Source organism: Typopeltis vanoorti, chromosome 1 (assembly GCF_054136105.1).
Source record: "Typopeltis vanoorti isolate ZY-2024b chromosome 1, IOZ_Tvanoo_1.0, whole genome shotgun sequence".
Classification (NCBI taxonomy): domain Eukaryota; kingdom Metazoa; phylum Arthropoda; class Arachnida; order Uropygi; family Thelyphonidae; genus Typopeltis; species Typopeltis vanoorti.
In genome coordinates this window covers 37,106,163-37,126,118 of record NC_143549.1, presented here as the reverse complement: position 1 = coordinate 37,126,118, position 19,956 = coordinate 37,106,163, and the positions used below count along the sequence as shown (strand labels likewise).

Here is a 19,956-nt window from a genome sequence, read left to right as displayed (position 1 = left end):
TTTATCAAATCATTCTTATTACAATTGCTTTTACATTATTTGACACAGTTTAGTACTTTTTTTACAAGTATTGCTACAATTCATATTTACTTTTGTGTGTTTCAGTCTTTTTTTTTACTATTTTGCATTATTCATTTACTTTTATATTATTCGACATTTCTTATTTATAATTTTATTGTTTTTTTATACTTAAGTTACCTTTACAACACAATTCTATTTGTTTTTATTATAGCTCTGACAAATATTTGAATTTGAATATTATTCAAAAATTACCCATGGATTCTTGTTTAAAGACAAGAACTTTAACACAAGGAGGAGCAAGTGCTTCTGTTGACACATCTACTCATATGATTGGAGAAGATATGGAATTGCAAACTGTGGTTTCTTTAAAAGCTGATATTAAAGAACAAGAGTCATCTAAGAACAGACCAAAACGGAAGTACGATGAAAGTTATTTAAATTATGAATTTACGTGTATTGGCAATACACATTCTACTGATGCAATGTGTGTTTTATGTAATAAAATACTAGTAAACAGTTCTTTGGCTCCAGCTTCGTAGGCACTTCGAAACAAAACACGCTGATTACAAAGGAAAATATACACATTTTTTTTAAGAGACGACATGACTCGCTAGAAAAATCTAAACTTCAAATGGCTACAATTGCTACAACTGAAAATGCAACAGAGGCATCTTTTCGCGTGAGTTACCGCATTGCACTTCATGGTGAAGCTCATACAATTGGTGAGACGCTCATTAAGCCTTGTGTGAAAGACATTGTATTATGCATGTTAAACGAGCAGGTTGCTAAAAAAAATAGATACAGTACGATTATCAAATGATACTGTTTCACGCCGCATCAAAGTTCTTTCTACTGACATAGAGAAAGAGATAATTCATCGACTTAGACTCTGCAGTGAATATTCATTGCAAATGGATGAATCTACAGATGTCGCAGAACTCGCTGTATTACTAGTGTTTGTTCGTTAAATATTTCATAAAAGTATTGAAGAAGATTTACTCATGTGCGAATATCTACAAGAAAAAACTATCGGAGAAGATATAATAGCACCATCTGTACAAATATCAATACAAAACAGGGAATAGGTTGGGAGAAGTGTATTGAGATTTGTACAGATGGTGCTCAAGCAATGGAAGGAAAGATCAAGGGAGTTGTAACACATTATCCTGCAAGTAGCTACAAGAGCCACCAAAAGTGATTGTGTTTTTAGACAATCATAATAACAAAAAGAATTCCTACATATTTAAAAACTATTTTGGATGAAATCTCGTCCACTTCAATCCCGATTATTTAAACTTTTGTGCGATGAAATGGGTAGTGCACATAACGCACTTTTATTACACACTAAAGTGAGATGGCTATCCAGAGGAAAAACATTATTGAGGCTTTTTGAACTTTGTAGTGAATTAATGGTCTTCTTGACGTCACATAATTTAGGACAAAATTTTATTGAATTATTAAGAAATTCTTCATGGTTGATGAGGCTTGCGTATCTGGCAGATATTTTTACAAAGTGCAATGAAATTAACTTATCATTAAAAGGAAAGAATATTACAATTTTTAATACAAGTGATAAAATTGATTCTTTTTATAGGAAGTTGCAATTCTGGATTTCTACAGTTGAACAGAATAATTTTGATTATTTTCCCACCTTGATTGAATTTTTGACTGAAATAAATTCTAAAGTAAATGAAGAAGTTTCTAACGTAATTTTAGAACACTTACATGACTTACAATCAACCCTTTTGCAATATTTTCCAAAATCCAGTGAGGACAATTCCTGGGTTCTGAATCCATTTTTTACAGTGACAGCTAAGCCAGCAGGCTTCAGCGCAAATGATTATGAAAATCTAATTGACTTAATTATTGACTCTGATTTAAAACAAAAATACAAGGAACTGCCAATAAATGATTTCTGGACAAATTTAACAGAAGAGTACCCCAGCATGCTAAAACTAGCTATTCTTGTTTTACTTCCTTTTACAACGACATATTTATGCGAGGCAGGATTTTCATATCATGCTGCAACCAAATCAAAGTCCAGGAACAGACTCGACGCTACACCAAATATGAGAATTCAACTTTCTAATATTGTGTCTGATATCAAAATTCAAACACCCAAAATTATCGGAGTCATTAAGAACTTAATTTGCAATATACGTGTATATACCCTAGTTAATTTTACTATTTTTATGCGTTTTGTTTTTAATAATTAACATTTGACAATAAATGTTTGTTTTTTCTTAACGCTTAGATTTACTCATTTATTTTATATATTATTTATATTTACCTACCCTACAAATCAACCAAAATGTTCCGTTAAAATTTCAGGATTTGTGAGTGTTCCGCCGTAGGAAAAGATAAAAAAAAATTTCCACTAAAATTGAAGATCAAGGTAGTCTGTATCCAGTTCTCAAATCTCATAATACTGAATACTTTCTTCACAAGTTCGTCTTGTAGGGTGAAAGTTTTGAAACCGTAGTGCTGTGATTTTTTAAAAGTAATAAGTCTGCAGATTTAAATTTTAATATGAATAAGAGACATGGCACTTTGTTTAATTTGGGTATTAAGAAATCTCTTATTGAAGGTGCAACAGACAGTGAGTCATCCACCACCAGCCTACAAAGTGATCTCCAGGATGTACAAAAGGAGGGGAAAACTACCAGCACACAGGAGAAAAAGTCTGCATTCACTCGTAAGTACTTATAATAATATTATAAATTTTTAGTGATCAGAATGGGATATGTCAATGAAAATCAGCACAAATTAATTTAATGATGTTTATGTTTAATTGGTGTTTAATTAATTAATAATTAATCGTCAATTATTAATTAATAATAAAAATCAGCTAAATTAACAATTAATTATTAATTGATGCATTACAAAATAACTAAGGTGTTCCATGAAAATTTCAGGATTTGTCAATGGTTCCATTATAGAAAAAGTTTGGGAAACCCTGCATTAGCCCATTTGTGTCTTGTCCGATTTTTATGAATACAACATCACTGAAAACATACTCTACGATAAGCAGTGGATAAAGGAAGGCCGACTACAGGCATTCGGAGCATGGGCCTACTTGTGGCAAATTTCTTGTCATTGTTTAATGAGATCTCCGGGTACTGTGCTTGAATGGAGCGGACTTGTAAGCTGACCTGCCGTGGTGCGTAGCGTGCGTTTTGCTGTTATAACCGAAAATATATCTTCATGCTCATTGTAGACCGAGGGTGAACCTCTTAGAAAAAAGTCTGGAATACATTCCATTGGTTTGAAACTCTTCCCAGAGCCTGGATAAAGTGCTCTGTGAGATTCCAAAATCTCTGGCAATATCAGTAATTCTGCGGCCTTCAATAATTCTTTCCCGATTGTAATCACCCTGATGATGTCTTTGAGACATCACAACATCGAAATTTGCAACTTTATTCCTTCACGAAATCAGCTTTCTTCAAACACAATTCGCTTAACGTTGATTACTTGATTGACAAGTTGTTACAATACTGATTATTATTAAGTTGACAATCCTGATATACTTATTTATTTATTTTAATTGAATTGAATTGAATATAATTCTTCGAATATACAGATCGAATATAATACTTCCTAAATTATAGAAATGATAAATGTACTCACTGTGTTGCCAATGTATAGCTCGATGGGCTAAACTATGGATAATTATGGAAACTTTCATGCAGCTAAATTTTCCTATTTTATCACTTAAATACACCGAATTATAAACTATTTTAAGGGCAAACAACAAAATCAACTGATATTGTGATTGTTATACAGTTCGAATCAATCACCAACGAATAAGTAGCACTTATACCAAGCCATTATTAATATTTTTATATTATTATATTTTATTAAAAAAATTTTAAAAATCACTTAATCATTATCAATTTTTACATAGTCTGGAAACCCCGCTCTAGCGATCAAGCATGAAACTTTTTCAAGCCACTTTACGCCTCCAATAAGCGGGGCAGTGGTCTCAAACCGGACAATGAAATTTATTTCCCAACTAAAGACAATCACGAACATCCATTGCTACTGCGGGATTCGAACCCGCGACATTTTGTTTGAAGAGCGGGTATGCTAACAGCAGACCGGCGAACCAGGACATGTTGCATGATAACACGCAGATATGAAGTATTTTTTGATTAGACGATAATTTTTTTTTTAATTTAGGAATAAAATTTCAGACTGTGATATTTTGAATTACAAACGACTAATTTAAGTAAACAAGTATAAACTTACTTGAAATAAAATATAATTCGAATTTGTTTTGGCCCTGTTATTTGTTATTGTTATCATGGTTAATCGTTTTTTCGTTGCTCGTTTCTAATTCTATGGCCTTCTTAATGCCACCATTAGCAAGAATGTTATAATATGTTATAGGCATAATATAATAGTATAGTATGGATAATAGGTTTTATAGACATGTTGAAGGGAAGGAGTGGCATTTTCTGGAAAGAAAAAAAAACATCATTCTACTTCTATAGAAGGCCAGGTCACTGACTCTCAGCTGAAAAAAAAAAACTAGTTATACAGCTTCCAACGGGATTCACATTGACCAGGAAGAGAGAGAGTATTACTTAAGTTCCGCATTACTCCAATTTAAAACTGTACGATGTTTTGCAGTTAATTTGGCCATTAAAATTATGCGAAACTTAATATCCTTCTTACATTCTATCCTATCCTTCTCGTGCGTCCTAGGACGAGTTCAGTCCCCTCCTAATGAGGGGTTACTGGCGTATTAATGAAGCTGGTTCGCCACTCCTCTGCTGCATCCCCTAAGGGCGATATTCATGACTGTAATCCGTGTGTATTCACGGGGCCGGTTTACTTGCTTGCAGGATGAAAAACTCCAGAAAAACTGGGGAGAAAAACCCTGCTGTCCACGCCCAAGACCGGTTAAATTGGCTATGGCTGAGGAAGATCCTTGAGCTCCTCACGTCGTCGACGGGAATCGAACCTAGGACACTCCTTCCTCAGGCGTGTGGTTGCAAAGCGCATAGCCACTAGGCTAACCGCGTGGACTCTTCTTACATATTGTGCTTCTTATAATCCTTATAAGGACTGGCTTAAAGGGGCGAAGCAAGAAGGTTTTTCATCTTCCCCGTTATCTGTAGAGGACAGTGTAGGGATAAGGTGTTATTGAGCTATTAAAGCTCTGATCATGGCAAGAGGGTAACAGCAATAGCCGAGCCTCAGTTAGAACGTCATTTGGCTACAGCATTGCCATCCGTTACCCTCCAAGGATAACGGATGGCAATCACCGCATCTCACGGTCGATTCAATCCTCACATATTGTGCTAAAAAAAGGCTAAAATATATATGAAGCAAATGATTGTAATAAAAAAAGAGTGTGCGGGTTTTGTTTGGGAAAAATTCTTTTAACGTTTCCATTAATAGTTGGGAGCGTAACTAGTGAGCCATAAAGTCAATTCCGATATTTATATATATTTTTTGTTGTTGTTTCTTTTCAATCTTTGAGGTGTGAACCTATTCCTCACAGTTGGAGCCAAACCTGTTGATTACGTTCTGGCGAGTAATCCGACTGCTACCGGGTATTTATTTTGCCATCTTGTGCCTAGAGGGATGCAGATATTGCAATTCGAAAGCGGAATTGTTGAGGCCATGCTTGCATTGCTCTCTGTGCGAGAATCATGTGCGCTAATCTTTCGCCCCTTGACGAACTTCTAATCTATAAGTGATCGAAACATTCCAGTAGAAGAAAAGACAGCAAAACAAAAAATCATAGTGTTATCGAAGTTAAAAATCTCCCAAGAAAAACCAACAAAATTGCAAATAAATAAATTAAAATTAAAATTCCTACAAAATATCATGTATCGTGCCTTCAAAAAAATTATTTTGCCATTTTCATTCTACAATCATTTTGCAAAGAATCCTTCCAAATGTTCTACTTTAATGGCTTAAAAGTGAAGTAAATTCCACATGGCGAATGTCAGACTTTCAGTGGGTTGTTCGCAAGCAGGGGTACATTTTAGTTCCGAACTTGCCTTCCTCCAGATTTAAGCACATAGTGGAAGAATAAATCCACAATAAAACTATAAATAAAGAATAAATCGAATCTATAATAAAAATTCTAAACATCGAATTTTGTTTGTTTTCTTATTACATTGTCTTTGGTATTTATTTCATAAATCGAAGTGATTTTTACCTTGTTTACTGAAAATTTCATTTAAGAAATAAATGGAATTCTCAGTGAACAAAAGTATCGAATGATATTTTACCAAAATAGTTGCAGCTAATAATTATCGGTAGCGAAAGTTTAATTGGAAGTATTTGGTATATTTTCATTTTAGAAGAGAGAGAGAGCTCTCGAGCAAGGAGAAGAATATTATAATTTCCATTATAATCAAAATTCTAATAAAATTTAAAAAAACTCACATAATGTAATATTACAATTATGAATGTGAACAAGATTCTGTATCCAAAGGATCCATGTCATCTGTTTTGTACAAGCAGATTTGCATACGTAAATCAGATTTTATCCTAATTAGCATCTTATGAATAAGAATTAAAACGAGATCATCCTCCTTATACTGGAGAGAGGAGGGGATGACCAATCCGATCCATTATAAACGTATTTTAATATTCAAAGAAGAGTGAATATTGATGAATTGTTCAAACTCAAACAAAACACGTTACATTAGTTCCACTTTATTATTTGGTGTGCAATTTAGAACAGAAATCAAATTATTAAAAATACAACAGTCAAACAGGAGCCAAAATGCTCTTGCTTAGTCTTCTAGAAGGTCAACATATTTTCGTACATTCAGCGGGATATCGAGTTTGTAGATGCCGTCCGGCAGCTGCCAGTTTTCATACAGAAGACGCCTAATGACACACTTACATAGATGAGTGAGCTCGGATGGATTCAGACATCGTTCCTTCAACAAGGGAAGCCATTGAACAGTTTTATTAAGGACATTCGTAGCAGAGAAATCCCAGTTCGGTCTTTTGGCCTTCCAGAACTCCAGATAGTGACGGCTGATTATATTTTGTAAAGTCACAATTGCCAGTTGAGGAACAACACGGAGCAGATATCGAGCTGATTTAATTCTTTCCCGGAAATGGTTCCTCTTTTGCTCTTCAGGATCTGTACCATCACTCAATATGAGGACCTCAATACAATTAAAAATATTACCCCAAAAACGACTCTGGACGCTTTGCGAATCAACCCTGAAGATGTTTTCATTTAAGTAACATCCAAATCTCAACAACAGTAACATCAAATCGGGCATCACCCATGAAAGATTATAATAGTACTGCTCTGGTATGCGATAATAAATTATATCAATAAAGCGCTCACCGAGGGTTAGCTCAAACTTGCATGCGTTGGCCACACGATGGAAATAGGACACAGGAGACTCTTGCACTTCTCTAATAGAAGGATCGTCCTTGCCAGGCCAGGTCCACAAGGGATCAATCTCATCAGGATAAATTACTTCTTGATAGACGATTCCTTGAAAGCCATCGCAACGATACAAACACATTAGAACCTTCCCCACAAGTTCCACGTCTTTAATATTCTTCCAAAAACAAACTTTAGCAGCCGAATAGATAAAAGAATCTGATCCTAATTCATCGAATTCTATTGGCATTCCCCATCTGTTATATAAATTTACAACATTTCGTATCTTTTGTCCAACAGTCAGTTTCGAGGAGTCTTCGTCCTCTTCTGGAGAATTTAAAAGCTCCTCAACAGCCGAGCGAATTTCTTCCTCTAAATATGTTGACGTCTCACTTGCTAGTTGATCCATTCTCGGAACTCACTTCCCACAGAAATAAACAGTTTTCCACATTTCATTAATTTTTTATTCTTAAAATGAATCCATTGTTACGTATTATCAGTCAGTGGGAAATCCTCAATAATGCCTGTCAACAATACTACCACTTTAATTATTACTCACATTTAATGTATAATACATTCCTCTTCTGATCTTTCGCTTTAATGCATGCTTGAGAGGAATATGTAAACCTGATAACTTGATGATTTTATATTACTTGACAAAAATTGGGCAAAATGTAATTCCATAATTTGTAAAGTGGGGATGCCCCTTTTCCACTATGAAATAAATTTTGAAAATAAATAGCGAATCTTTTTTTGAAATATTCTCTTTGTATAAGACAGGCAAACCATTAGCATAAATATATACCTATAAATAAAGTTTTTCAAGATATCTTATAAATCTACTCCTATCCCTAATCTTCCGTATCCTTTAATACTTTTTTTTTTTTTTTAGAATTCAAAGTCATTTCTAAGATTTTAAAATACAGCTTCAAAGTATAAACCTCATACGTACAATTAGAAAGCAACAGTTCATCCGGGTTACAGGACTTGTGAGTTCGTATAGAAATAAGTGCATATTTAAAGATGATGCACAAATAAATAGCGTCAATGAAAAAAAATTAATTTACAGCATTAAAAAAATTGCATAGAATATATACATGCTTTTTTTTTCTTTTTTTTTTATATACATGAGACTAAATCATGTAGGGTCATTTAATAGTATGACACTTGATAAATTTTTTTTCTATTGCTTTATTCTGCTATATTCAAAACCGATTATTCGTTTTCTTTATTGAAATTCTAGTACTCTCCGGTTAAATTTTGTGTTTGTTGGGATTATTTTATTTTATTAGCAAATCAACAATACGTGTAGATTATTAAAAAAATTTCAGAATCACTTCCAAGATTTAAATATTTGTTATATGACTTTTTGAATAACAAAAACAAAAAAAAAATTAAGTTTGTTTGCCTATAAGAGAAGCATGTTTTTTTAGCCTAGTATTTACTTTGCATTTGTCACATATTAAAATAAATAAAAATAAATAAATAAATATTTTTTAAATATTTATTATCCTTCTTTTTAATAATTCTCAATGTCGAGTTGAATCCTATTTTTTAACCTTTTTCGTTTAGTGTTTAATTTTCTTAGGGTCTCTTCTAGGCCTTAACAAATTTCGTTCTGGCTATTCTTCAAGAAATTCTTGAGAGGCGTCTCAGCTTGAAGTGAGTGAGATCTACTAACCTCTCTTCTTATAACTCAGTAGGGTGGTCTTCGTTCGATCATTTGTTCCCACGCGAATCACTAAATCTTTTCACTCCATTTAAGTCAAGCTCTGATTCCAACTGCTCAGTAAGTTGCACGGTCTCATCTGCAACCTTCTTTATTCGTAGTTCTCGCGGATGCAGTCTACCGCTGGATGATATAAGACGTTTGTCTTATATCAGGAACACGTTCATCTTCATATTTTTTTAAAATAATTTTCGTCCTCAAATCAGTTTTCCTATTTTCATAGATGTGTTTATCACTTTTACTACCACTTTGCTCTTAAAAGTACAAAAGATGCACACTTAGTATTGAAAACTACATTTGTTTAAACATTAGTTCGTGCGAGTGTTAACAGATGGCAGGACAAACTTGATAGCGTAACACATAATTAATGTCTCGTCTAGTCTTCCTTTTCGTCGTAAATTTAATAGTCTATCACAGCCACGTAACTTGACTTTTTGGATATGCCAATAATAAGGAGGTTAATATTTTCCATAAGAATGTATAAAGTGATTTATTTCTGTAACAATAAATATATAGTATAAATAAAGTAATATTTCATGCCTTTTTGTTTACTGAAGAAAAGTGAGGAAGCCAGCAGAAAGTATAGGGTGACAGCGGTCGTCCAGAAATGGGACGACCTGTCCGCATCGGTGTGTATACTCTTGTTTTTATCGGTAGTGTCATTATTAGTCGGTGCACCCTTGCTGTGTAGGGCAGTGCTTCCCAAACTTCTGGATGTCAGGGCCCCCTTTGCAAAATTAAAAATCGTAATAGAGAGATATATTATTATAATATTTATTGTATTTATATTCAATACAAAACATACACAGCGAATATTGCAAAAATCAAATGCATATGTTACATTTTTTGCCTCTTACCGTTTGGTTCTGAAGACAATGCAGGCTGTTCTGGTAAAATATGAAATACTGTCCTTTGTTTGAGTCTGTTTCTGCTTCTTCTGATTGTTCGCGGGATTTTTTTTTTATTTTTTATCAGCCACTTATCCATCTCAGGGTTAAAGTTTTTAATGTAGAACAGATCAAATAATATCACCACTTACCGATACTGGCACACCACAGACTGATAACATGAAATTAGTGAATATTACCTGAATAAGGGAATCCCCGGACCAGGAACATGTTTCTCTTTTGTGACTTTTCTCCCTTTACAGGAATTAAGCCTAACGCGAAACAGACAGCAAAGGCAGGTTATTAAAACGTGCATATGATTGGTGCGGTATTAACTAAAGATCGCGCAACCGAAAGATAAAAGCATAGCTGCCAATTGAGTTGAAATGCTAACTCTCTTCAACCGAATTCCATATGTGAAACTGCCATAACATTCATTATATATATATATATTACTTAGTTTTAACACTTTTACGAATTTTAACACGTTCGGTTGAATTTTATTTCTGCCTTGGGAAATCGAACTCACACACATCTAATTAATAACAATAGTTTTTAGTTAGATACTGTGTTTGCCCATGCAACATATTGTTTTGTTTCTGTCTATATATACGGCATAGTTTCTGTATGAGGAGACATGTGATTCATTAATTAGTGTGTTTTTATCCCAGTTGTCTCTAATTGCACTATTTGTTGAGAAATATATTACACAGACTGCTCATACCTTATTCACTAGCATAATAAAAGTACTTGTTTTATTGCCTCTGCAGTATAGTGGCTGTTAGAGAGGGGTGTTGTTTACCACTGCAAGGGAGTTACTACATCCCGACATGAACTTGTTTAAGCTTTTTTTTCATGTGTGAAGTATATGCGAAACTTTTATTGGTAACAGAAAACTAGCTCGGATGACAGTGATAATATAAAACGAGTTTTGATATGTATATAAAGTCAATATCAACAGTCCCTGATTACGAACGCGTGATGAAAGGGACAGGAAGATTTTGAGCTTCCCTGGAGAGCATTCGAAGTAAATACAATTAACCACTGCTTTGAAATGAAAAATATGAATAAGCAATATTTACTGATATTCATTAAGCGCAGAAATACGAAAGAAGCAAAGTTTGTGAACCAACACCAATGTGTGAATTTTTCCATTAAAATATAAAAAATAACAAAAAAGAAATAATAAATAATAAAAGTTAAATACGTTTCTTTTAAAATAAAAGAAAACCTACTTAGTCTTAAAACATTTTAAATTTGTTTTCATTATTTCACCGCCCCCCCCTCAACAAAACCTACGGTCCCCAAGGGGGCCACGGCCCAGTTTGGGAAGCGCTGGTGTAGGGTAGCAGCAAAAAAAAAAAAAAAGTACCAAGCTACCCTTTCTCGTCTGTCCTGGTAACTATAAGTAAATCCATAAAAAGGTTAGTAATACGAATGGCAATACATTGTCTATCAATCTTATAATGCATTATCCAGTTTCTCCATAACGAATTTGCACAATATTGAAAACCAAACTCCGTACAAAAATTCCTAATGGTATCACCTACTTTTTGCCTTACGTTACGTTGCATGGCAACTAATCGTAGGCTGCACTAAGTAGTTTACAACACAAGCACGAAGTTGATACAAAATGCATTTACTGCATTTAAAAATGTAATAATTTGGTCTAGTGGTAGATACATAATAGTGAGTACAGCAAAAATGGTGCTACCTACTTTCTCTTTGATAATGAAAAAGATTTTAAATCTAATGTGGTATTAATGTGACAATAAGACGCTTCCTCCCCCCCCCAGAATATTAAATAAAAGGAATGCAGTCTATTTTTAGAATGAAACCAGTAAGTGAAATAACCAAAGACAAACTGCAGTGAGGAAAACGCATAAGGGATATTTGAAGAAACTTATAAGAGATAAAGAAAGTTAGAAATAGGCCATTCCTCTACTACCGTCATTCTCCGATTAAAAAATTTTATTTTATTTAATTGCTTCATAATTCTTGTTATTTTCTGTATGAGTACAGCATTTCCATTGTTTTGGCAGCTGATTTCGATTCAGAAAGGCTTCAAATAATATTTGACAATTCCTGGGCATCAAATTCATTTTGACTTCGACTGGTGGGTTACTTGTTAAGTGGACAAAAACCATTAGAGGTTGTTTAAGAATTGACGAAAGCTATACGTCAAGTGCAATGATGCCACCAACTTTGTGTGTTCCTTCCTCTCCTAAGGTCAGTTGAAAAATCCATATAAGGTTCCTCACCTTCTACACTTGATTCAAATTCGTGTCAATTCGAAAAGCGGTGGTCTCTATTTACTGCATGTATTCCTTTTATTATTATTATTATTATTTCTGTTTTCTACATTGCGTTTTCAAAACTCGGTTCCATTTCTGACTTCATTTTTATTTAGTGAAAATAAAATAAAATACCTCCCCCTCCTCCCTTATGAGAAGACCCTTTAACTTACCTTCAACTCAGAAACCCTAATAAAATTCCTTTACTTCTTAAATGCCATTGAAATCGAGATCTTTCCAATCAAAAAACATCTGTTATTGACTAAGCTACAGAAGCTTTTATAATCAATGAAATATAATCGACACTGTTAGTCATGAATTATAAGATATTTGGATAAACTAAATACACACTTTTAAAATGGAAAGAGTTCATTTAAATTGAGCTATGAAAAGGAGAAACTGTCGGACACATTTAGCTTTCATGTTATATTTTGTTTCGTAATCGGAACTTTCATATTCCCCCCCCCCAAAAAAAAGCATAATATCGGACCATTTCAGGTGTTTTGCACACTGAGCATGAGCAACTTGCGATTCAGTAGATGTTTCAGTGAAAGTATTTAATCTTATGAAAATGTTTTAATGGTAATTACTTTCACATCCACTTCCCCATACAGTCCTGACATTAACTCTCCGGACTTTGATATTTTTCCTATGTTAAAAAACTTCCACACCAGGGAAAGCGCTTTGTCATTGGCATCCAAAATATTCAAACACATTAACAAAAAAAATTGTTTGCAGATAGGAACACAACTTACATAGGTTTTGGGCAGCAGTGATGAAGCGAAACCGAGATTATAGTGTACAATTAATCTGTTTTTGTAATAAATGTTTGGTTTAATAACAGAGATATTGTTTAAAGAACTTCTGAAATGACCTTCGAATTTTACCAATCAGTTTATATTTTAAGACACAATTAATTATTCCAGAGAATCACAAGAAATGTTGCTGACATAATTTGCATAGAAATGCTTCACTTCAAAATTTCATATGTTTCAAAATTACTTAGTTAATAGCACCAAGGATCTATTTTTGGTTCGATTTTGTCTGTAAAATAAACATTTTTTTTTACTGGTCAAATATTTCGATAATTTTTCTAAATAAACTATTTCTGAGGACACTGTCTTGTAAACGATCCAAACAAAGAAATTCTAATTCTCCTTGTAAAATGTATTGGTGAAAAGAGATGGAAGAACATAATCTACAAAACATTTCTCCATTGAAGTACTTCTTCGTACTGATATAGCCAGAATTTCCAAGAATTATGTTAGGGGTCTTAATGAAGCTACTAACCAAAGTACGAAATTTGTTTCTGAACTTTTAGGAAACCACGCAGAATCAACGTAGCAGTTGTAAAAGTAGATTCAAGATGAAAACAAGTTTTCATCTAAATGAATGGGTGGAACATTTGCAATGATTAAACTACAGTAAACTATTATCAAATTAGATATTCGTATTTATATTTTTTTCTATAATTTGTTTTGAGTTTCCAACATAATTATGGGTAAGTTAAAGATACGTAATTTAACTCTTATTTTTTAGTTCTTCGTTGTTCATTAGACGGTTTTAGTTTGCGACTACAAGAACTAGATCTAAAACCAACGTTCATCAACGAGAAAAGCACAGGAAAAAAAAAAAAAAACTAGACTGGCACTGGAATTTAGTTTCACCTAAAATCCATGACTTTCCTTATGCTGTTCAACACCACTGTCTAAATCCTCCACGGAAGATATTTAATGCCAATTTTAATTCCACTTTTATTTCTGTCTCTTTAATAATTCTCTCGAGAATCCTACGGCATATCAGGCACTTCTTTAGGTAAATTTTAATAATCTGTTAAATGAGAAAAAAAATGCTCGAACTGTGAACTGAGAAGTAATCGTTTACTCTAATGACACTGTTTATATCTAAAATCGTGACAAATCTTCTCAGCAAGGCTGACTTTGTGTAAGTTGAAACATTAAGCGAACTAGGCTTAGCTGAAGGCTGAAAAAGCAATAAAAAACAAACAAAAAGTCGGTCTTACAAAAGACTGTTACCATTATTAGACCATTTCCTAAAATAAACGAGCAATAAGTAAAAGATTAATGCCCTATATCATTTATTATTGCATCAACAAATGTAATATATACATTTCTCATCACTAAAACGTAAATGCGCCTTCGGTACATTAGTAGTATATCAGTAGTATTCACTCTGCACTTTTATCGAATGTTATTTAGTATTTCATGCAGAGATAATTGAAACGTTGACAATTAAAAGGGTGTAAGTGCCAAAATTCAAATTTTACAGGAGAAGCAAAAAGAGAGAAGCCAACTAGAGAAAAATTGCATCCAGCGCGATCTGTTGACGTGAATTACAAGTAGAACGAATGGGCTAGGGAACTTGTCTCCTTTTCTATGCTATTGCTGTGGGAACATACATCTCTTTCTGTGAGAAAACAACTTTTTCTAAATTTTGGCATTTACACATTTTTTATTTATGCAAAACGATAAAGGTCTAATAATTAATTAGACCCATATGAAAATTCATATTTACGCAGTATTTCAAATAATTTATTCAATAATCAATTCAGTGTTTCGAAAACAAGTCTATTTATTTAAAAATCTATTAAATTTAAAATCATTTTTATATTTGATTTCAATGGATTGATATAAAAATTCTTAAAATATTTAAATAATTTACTTTTATTTATTTTATTTTGTATGTTTTTCACTATGTTTTGCTGTTCACTAAATCACTTCATAGTAACAAATGAGATTAAGGTGAAATAGGCTTAATTATGTCTATTTTTTTTCTCCTCCAGACTGTTTCTTTTAAATTCTGTTCTATCTTCTACGCAAATCTACAAATCAGCAAAAGACTAAATGAGTTTTGAATTCATTTCTTGGGAATCTAACGAGCTGAAAAAAAAAAAACATAAATAAAATAAAAAATTAATGAAAGAAAAATTAAATAATATTGTAATTATTATACACAGTAAATGTGCTTTGCGAAATCTGCTTATAAAAATAAAATCTTAACTATAAGAAAATAAACTCACAGCCTTTGTTTTTCGTGATATGTCATGCTAGAAATCAGGAAAAATAAACAAATGTACTAATGTGACGGATGAAACCCTGGGAGGGTAATGGATGGCAATGCGGTAGTCAATGAAGTTCTAACTGAGGTTCGGATGTTGCTGTTACCCCCTGGGATGCTGAGTTTCGGGAGTTTGAGTTTCGCAAAATTTGAGTCTCCTGGGAGGGTGTTCTCCGGCACGGCCCGGTGAGGGGCTTTGTCGGTGGATGCGTTTCCCTGGAATATGTGCGGTTCTGCTCGGTGGTGGGGGAGCCTGTCACTGAATGAAGCCAGCGTTGGGTTGAACGGTCTTTCGGCCAGTATGGAGTGGTCTAGGGATCGTCCGAATTTTTAGAGTTGCCTTTACTTAAACATTGGCAATGCTGTAGCCAATGAAGTTCTAACTGAGGCTCGGCTATTGCTGTTACCCTCCTGCCATGATCAGAGCTTTAATAGCTCAATAACACCTTATCCCTACACTATCCTCTACAGATAACGGGGAAGATGAAAAGCATTCTTGCTTCGCCCCTTTAAGCCAGTCCTTATAAGCATGTACTAAGGTGTTGATTTATTCAGTTGCAAACAACGGCATTTAATGTATATTTGCAACATTTTTTTTATTCAAAAATATTTCGATCTTCATAACATTCTTTTTATTTATTTCCTTGTATTAAAATATTTATATATTTATTTCTTCACATACAAAACTAATGTTTGATCTCTCTCTCTCTCTCTCTCTCTCTTTGGATCCTATAAGGGAATCAAAATTTTTTTCATTCATCTCCACATAATTTGGAGCAAACTACCAAATCGTGATATAATGATTATGATAAACAGACCATGGTATGCAAATAATGGTATGTATGCTCAGTAGAATAAAAACAATTGCATATGACTACTCATACAGTACGCTTGAACCACCTTTCCCACGAGTTGCCGCAAAATGCATTATTTTGAGGCAACTCATGACTTTCGTTTACTTAGAAACGAATTGTTATAATATTTCAAATATCTTTATATACTTATGTCAATATTTCATTATAAAATTCTAGAAAGGCAATATGTATGGGCAAAGAAACTGATTGACAGATTAATATGTTTTATGCACTTCCCATAAGACTTTTTGTAAGACGAACAGGAAAGTTTGAATATGGGAAATTTTAAATTTTAAATACTCAAAATCTAAGTTTAGTTTTTGATCTGCATATGTTTTTTTTTTGGGGGGGGGGGATTGTTGCTAAAGCTTTTTGACAGGATACAGTATGGAAGGACGTATATTGCATGTGCTTTCTAAAATCACCGAAGCGCTAAACTAAACTACATCAAACAAATAATAGATTTGAACATATTTCTCGCCATGTCGTTAAAAACCTTTTTTTTTTCATGTCAACAAAACACCTCTCCAGAAAACAACTAATCTCCCCCTCCCCCCAAGGAAAACACTCCTCTCTGTGGGAATTTCTAAATTAAATCATAACGATTATTAATATCATTGATGCCCTTCTCTTAAATGTTGATAAATAAACATAGGAATTTTGGCGAATTCTTTAATCAAAGAATCAATCAATTTGCCGTAATGAAATCGGGGACGTTATTCTCACAACCAGCATTCTAACTCTGTCAACAGCACAAGTTTCTCCAATTCTCTATGCAACATTCGTCAAGTAGGGCAGAAGATAGATAACTGCGAATCTAGATTAGCAGAATGAATGCCGATGTATCTCCAAGAGGTAGAGAATTTGACTGTTGATGACCTTCTCCATTTCCTCACTTTGGTAATGGATCCTTCTATTGCATCCTTAAGATGAGAGCAATGAGTCCGTTTGGCGGTAGATTTTCAACTTCCAAGTTTAGAAATTGGCTGAACTGACACGATTGGTATTAGTTCTAGAGAATATCTCTAAAATACAATTGAGAAACACTGCAAGTAATAAAATACTGTTTTTTTCTTTTGGTGTCCATGTTATTCAAGTTGAGCCTCCGTAACTGAATCGGTATAAACAAAGCCCTTGTTGTTAGAAAAAACCTGGGATCGAATCCCGTCTTGAACACGAACAACCTTTTCTTTCCGGAAACTCTTATTTTTACTCCTGTGTACGTTCACAGGAGCGGTCCCGTGAACATATACATCTACAAACAAAAATACTTACCTTTAAAAAGATTCGATAGAAGAATGACAGGCAAACTTTATGCTTTAAGTTAACTAAATCCCTAATCAAGGGACTCAGCCCGTTTCGGACGGATGGACAGAATTGGATGTAAGGATTATTCAAGATTCTTCTCATATCTTTCTGGAAAAAGGCAGCTGAAGGCATATGGTACACATTCTTCCTGTGCGCCATATGCCACACCATATATGGTGGTTGGAGTTGATTCATCAAGGTAAATTATGTCAGAATTAATTTGTTTATTAATTTATACATGGCACAGGGACAACAACACCCTGTTTGGGTGATGTTTTCCCTATAGGCTATATGGATAAGAATACACGTTATGCCCGATGAGTTTTGCAAGGGACCAGAAGGCATGATGGCCATTTGTATAATAGGCGAATTTCTGCATTTGTTGTTTTCAAAGTCAGATTTTTGCTGTCCAATATTTCCGTGCCACTCTTCCGAACAATCTTTGGACCCATAGTATTAGTTTCTTCGATCTTCTTTTGTGTGTGTGTGTGTGTTTCTCGGATGAGGTAACTCCGTCAGAACTGTCATCTGATACAGCTGTCTAAAATATATTTTTGGTTACGTTGTCTTTTTACCGATGGATAAACCACTGATACGGCATTCTATAATAATGCCTCTTTTAGTCTCTTAAGTTCTTTCTCCCTGTGCTGTTAATAGTGTACTGATGTACAGTTGACTAGCGATGTATATCTCTTTGTTTTGTATTGCAGTATAAGGACGACAGCATACAGGGTGTTCTGGATAAATTTGACATATTTATAATTAATTATATTTTTCCGTAAGTTACATGTATTAACACACACTTCTCTTCATTTAAAAGTTTGGACCCTTCTTCATTCATATACAAGATGTCAGAAAGGATGGATAGCTGGAACCCACCTGAATCATGGAAGAGAATAACTTGTATCATGATGATTCGTGCCCGCCATCAAAATAAGGATATTACGACTGCTGCCCAATGCTCCCTGAATACAGTAAAAACAATCAGGCATGAACTAGAGACTGGCAATGGTGACTACGAGGATGTAGCAAGAAGAAAGATCCCTAGCAGACGATCTGATTGCGTTCGTACGGCAGAATTCCTCGCAAATCTGCAGGAACAGGTGTTGAAGAACCCTGGCATTGGAATTCGGGCTTTGTTCGTGGAGTTGCTAACTGTAGTCAAGCCCTGGATAACAAGGGTAGCCAGTGGTAGGCCGTATGTATGGCAGCAGGATTCGGCCCCTTGCCACACCTCTGGGAAAAGTCAAAAATGGTTGTCTGAAAATTTCTACGACTTCACCAGTCCAAATGTTTGGCCTCCAAACTCCCCAGACCTTAACCCCATGGATTATTTTGTAATGGGCCAGTTGAAAAAGACACCAATCGCACTTCCAGTAATACAAAAGCCCAGTTAATGGATAAAATTAAAACAGTTTTTGCGGCCCTTCCCAGGGAGACTGTAGCATCAGCTTGTTCGAGGTTCCGAAGCAGAATTGAAGCTGTGATCGATGCTAATGGTGGTTATTTTGAGTAAATCTTGTTGATAGTATTGTAATTAACTCTGCCTGTAATGTTTTTTTGTCAATTCATTAAATTTAATAGATACAAAGAAGATTTTCTTTTTCCTTACGAAACTGTCAAATTTATCCCGAACACCCTGTATATATATACACATCGGGGAATGGAATGTGTGATTTTATCCCATTCTGGATAAAATCACAGACTGGGATAAAATCACAAGAACAGAATAGGATAAAATCACAGACACTCGTGTCGTAATTGTCTTTAGATAGAAGATGAATTTCGTTGTCTGGTTTGAGACCGATGTTTACTATTCTGTGGTCTATAAAATATCTTTATATATTGTACATGCTGGACTGTATACATACCTCGCCACAAGGCCAGATTTAAGGGTTCACGATTGCTGTCAAAAGTTATTACTCGATTCCTGTGGAATAAGAACAAAAATCAACGTACATTACATCCCTTCATCATACTGAATGCACATAATTGTTTTACATAAAACTGAATGCGTTTTAATAAAAACTGGTTTACATTACATTACTAATAGTTTAAACCAACAGAAGAGTGTAAAATACAGAAAATATTAGTTAAAATAAAATTTTTAAAAAATAGGGAACAGTATGAAAATCAAAATACTGAAAATTAAAAAACAAATTTTATTCAAAACACAGGAACATTCAGAAAAATTGTCATTTAAATTAACGAAATAGCGCAAACTTAAGAATGCAGACCAAGGCAACTCTGATGCCAATTTTTATATTCTCATAAGCTCTCGTCTAAATGTCGGAACTTTTTAAAGTTTCTTTCTATAATTGCTATAAAATATGGGTGGATCTATAATATTCTCCATTTTTTGTTGAGTATATAGACTTTTTTTCGAACAGAAAACTAATGTAATGAAAAATAA

At 33.9% G+C, this 19,956-nt stretch overlaps 2 protein-coding genes across 2 annotated transcripts in view; both read right to left on the bottom strand.

The window, feature by feature from the left end:
* Positions 1-6,779: 6,779 nt before the first annotated feature.
* On the bottom strand, positions 6,780-7,802 carry LOC150109896 (uncharacterized). The gene has a single exon (XM_090396475.1). The coding sequence runs from the start codon at positions 7,800-7,802 to the stop codon at positions 6,780-6,782; it is 1,023 nt and encodes a 340-aa protein (XP_090252601.1).
* A 7,361-nt stretch (positions 7,803-15,163) lies between these two features.
* LOC150109895 (uncharacterized) overlaps positions 15,164-19,956 on the bottom strand; it is a 120,758-nt gene continuing 115,965 nt past the window's right edge. The window contains exon 18 of the mRNA XM_090396466.1: positions 15,164-15,203. Within this exon, the coding sequence (XP_090252592.1) occupies positions 15,164-15,203 (40 nt within the window). The remainder of the gene's footprint in view (positions 15,204-19,956) is intronic.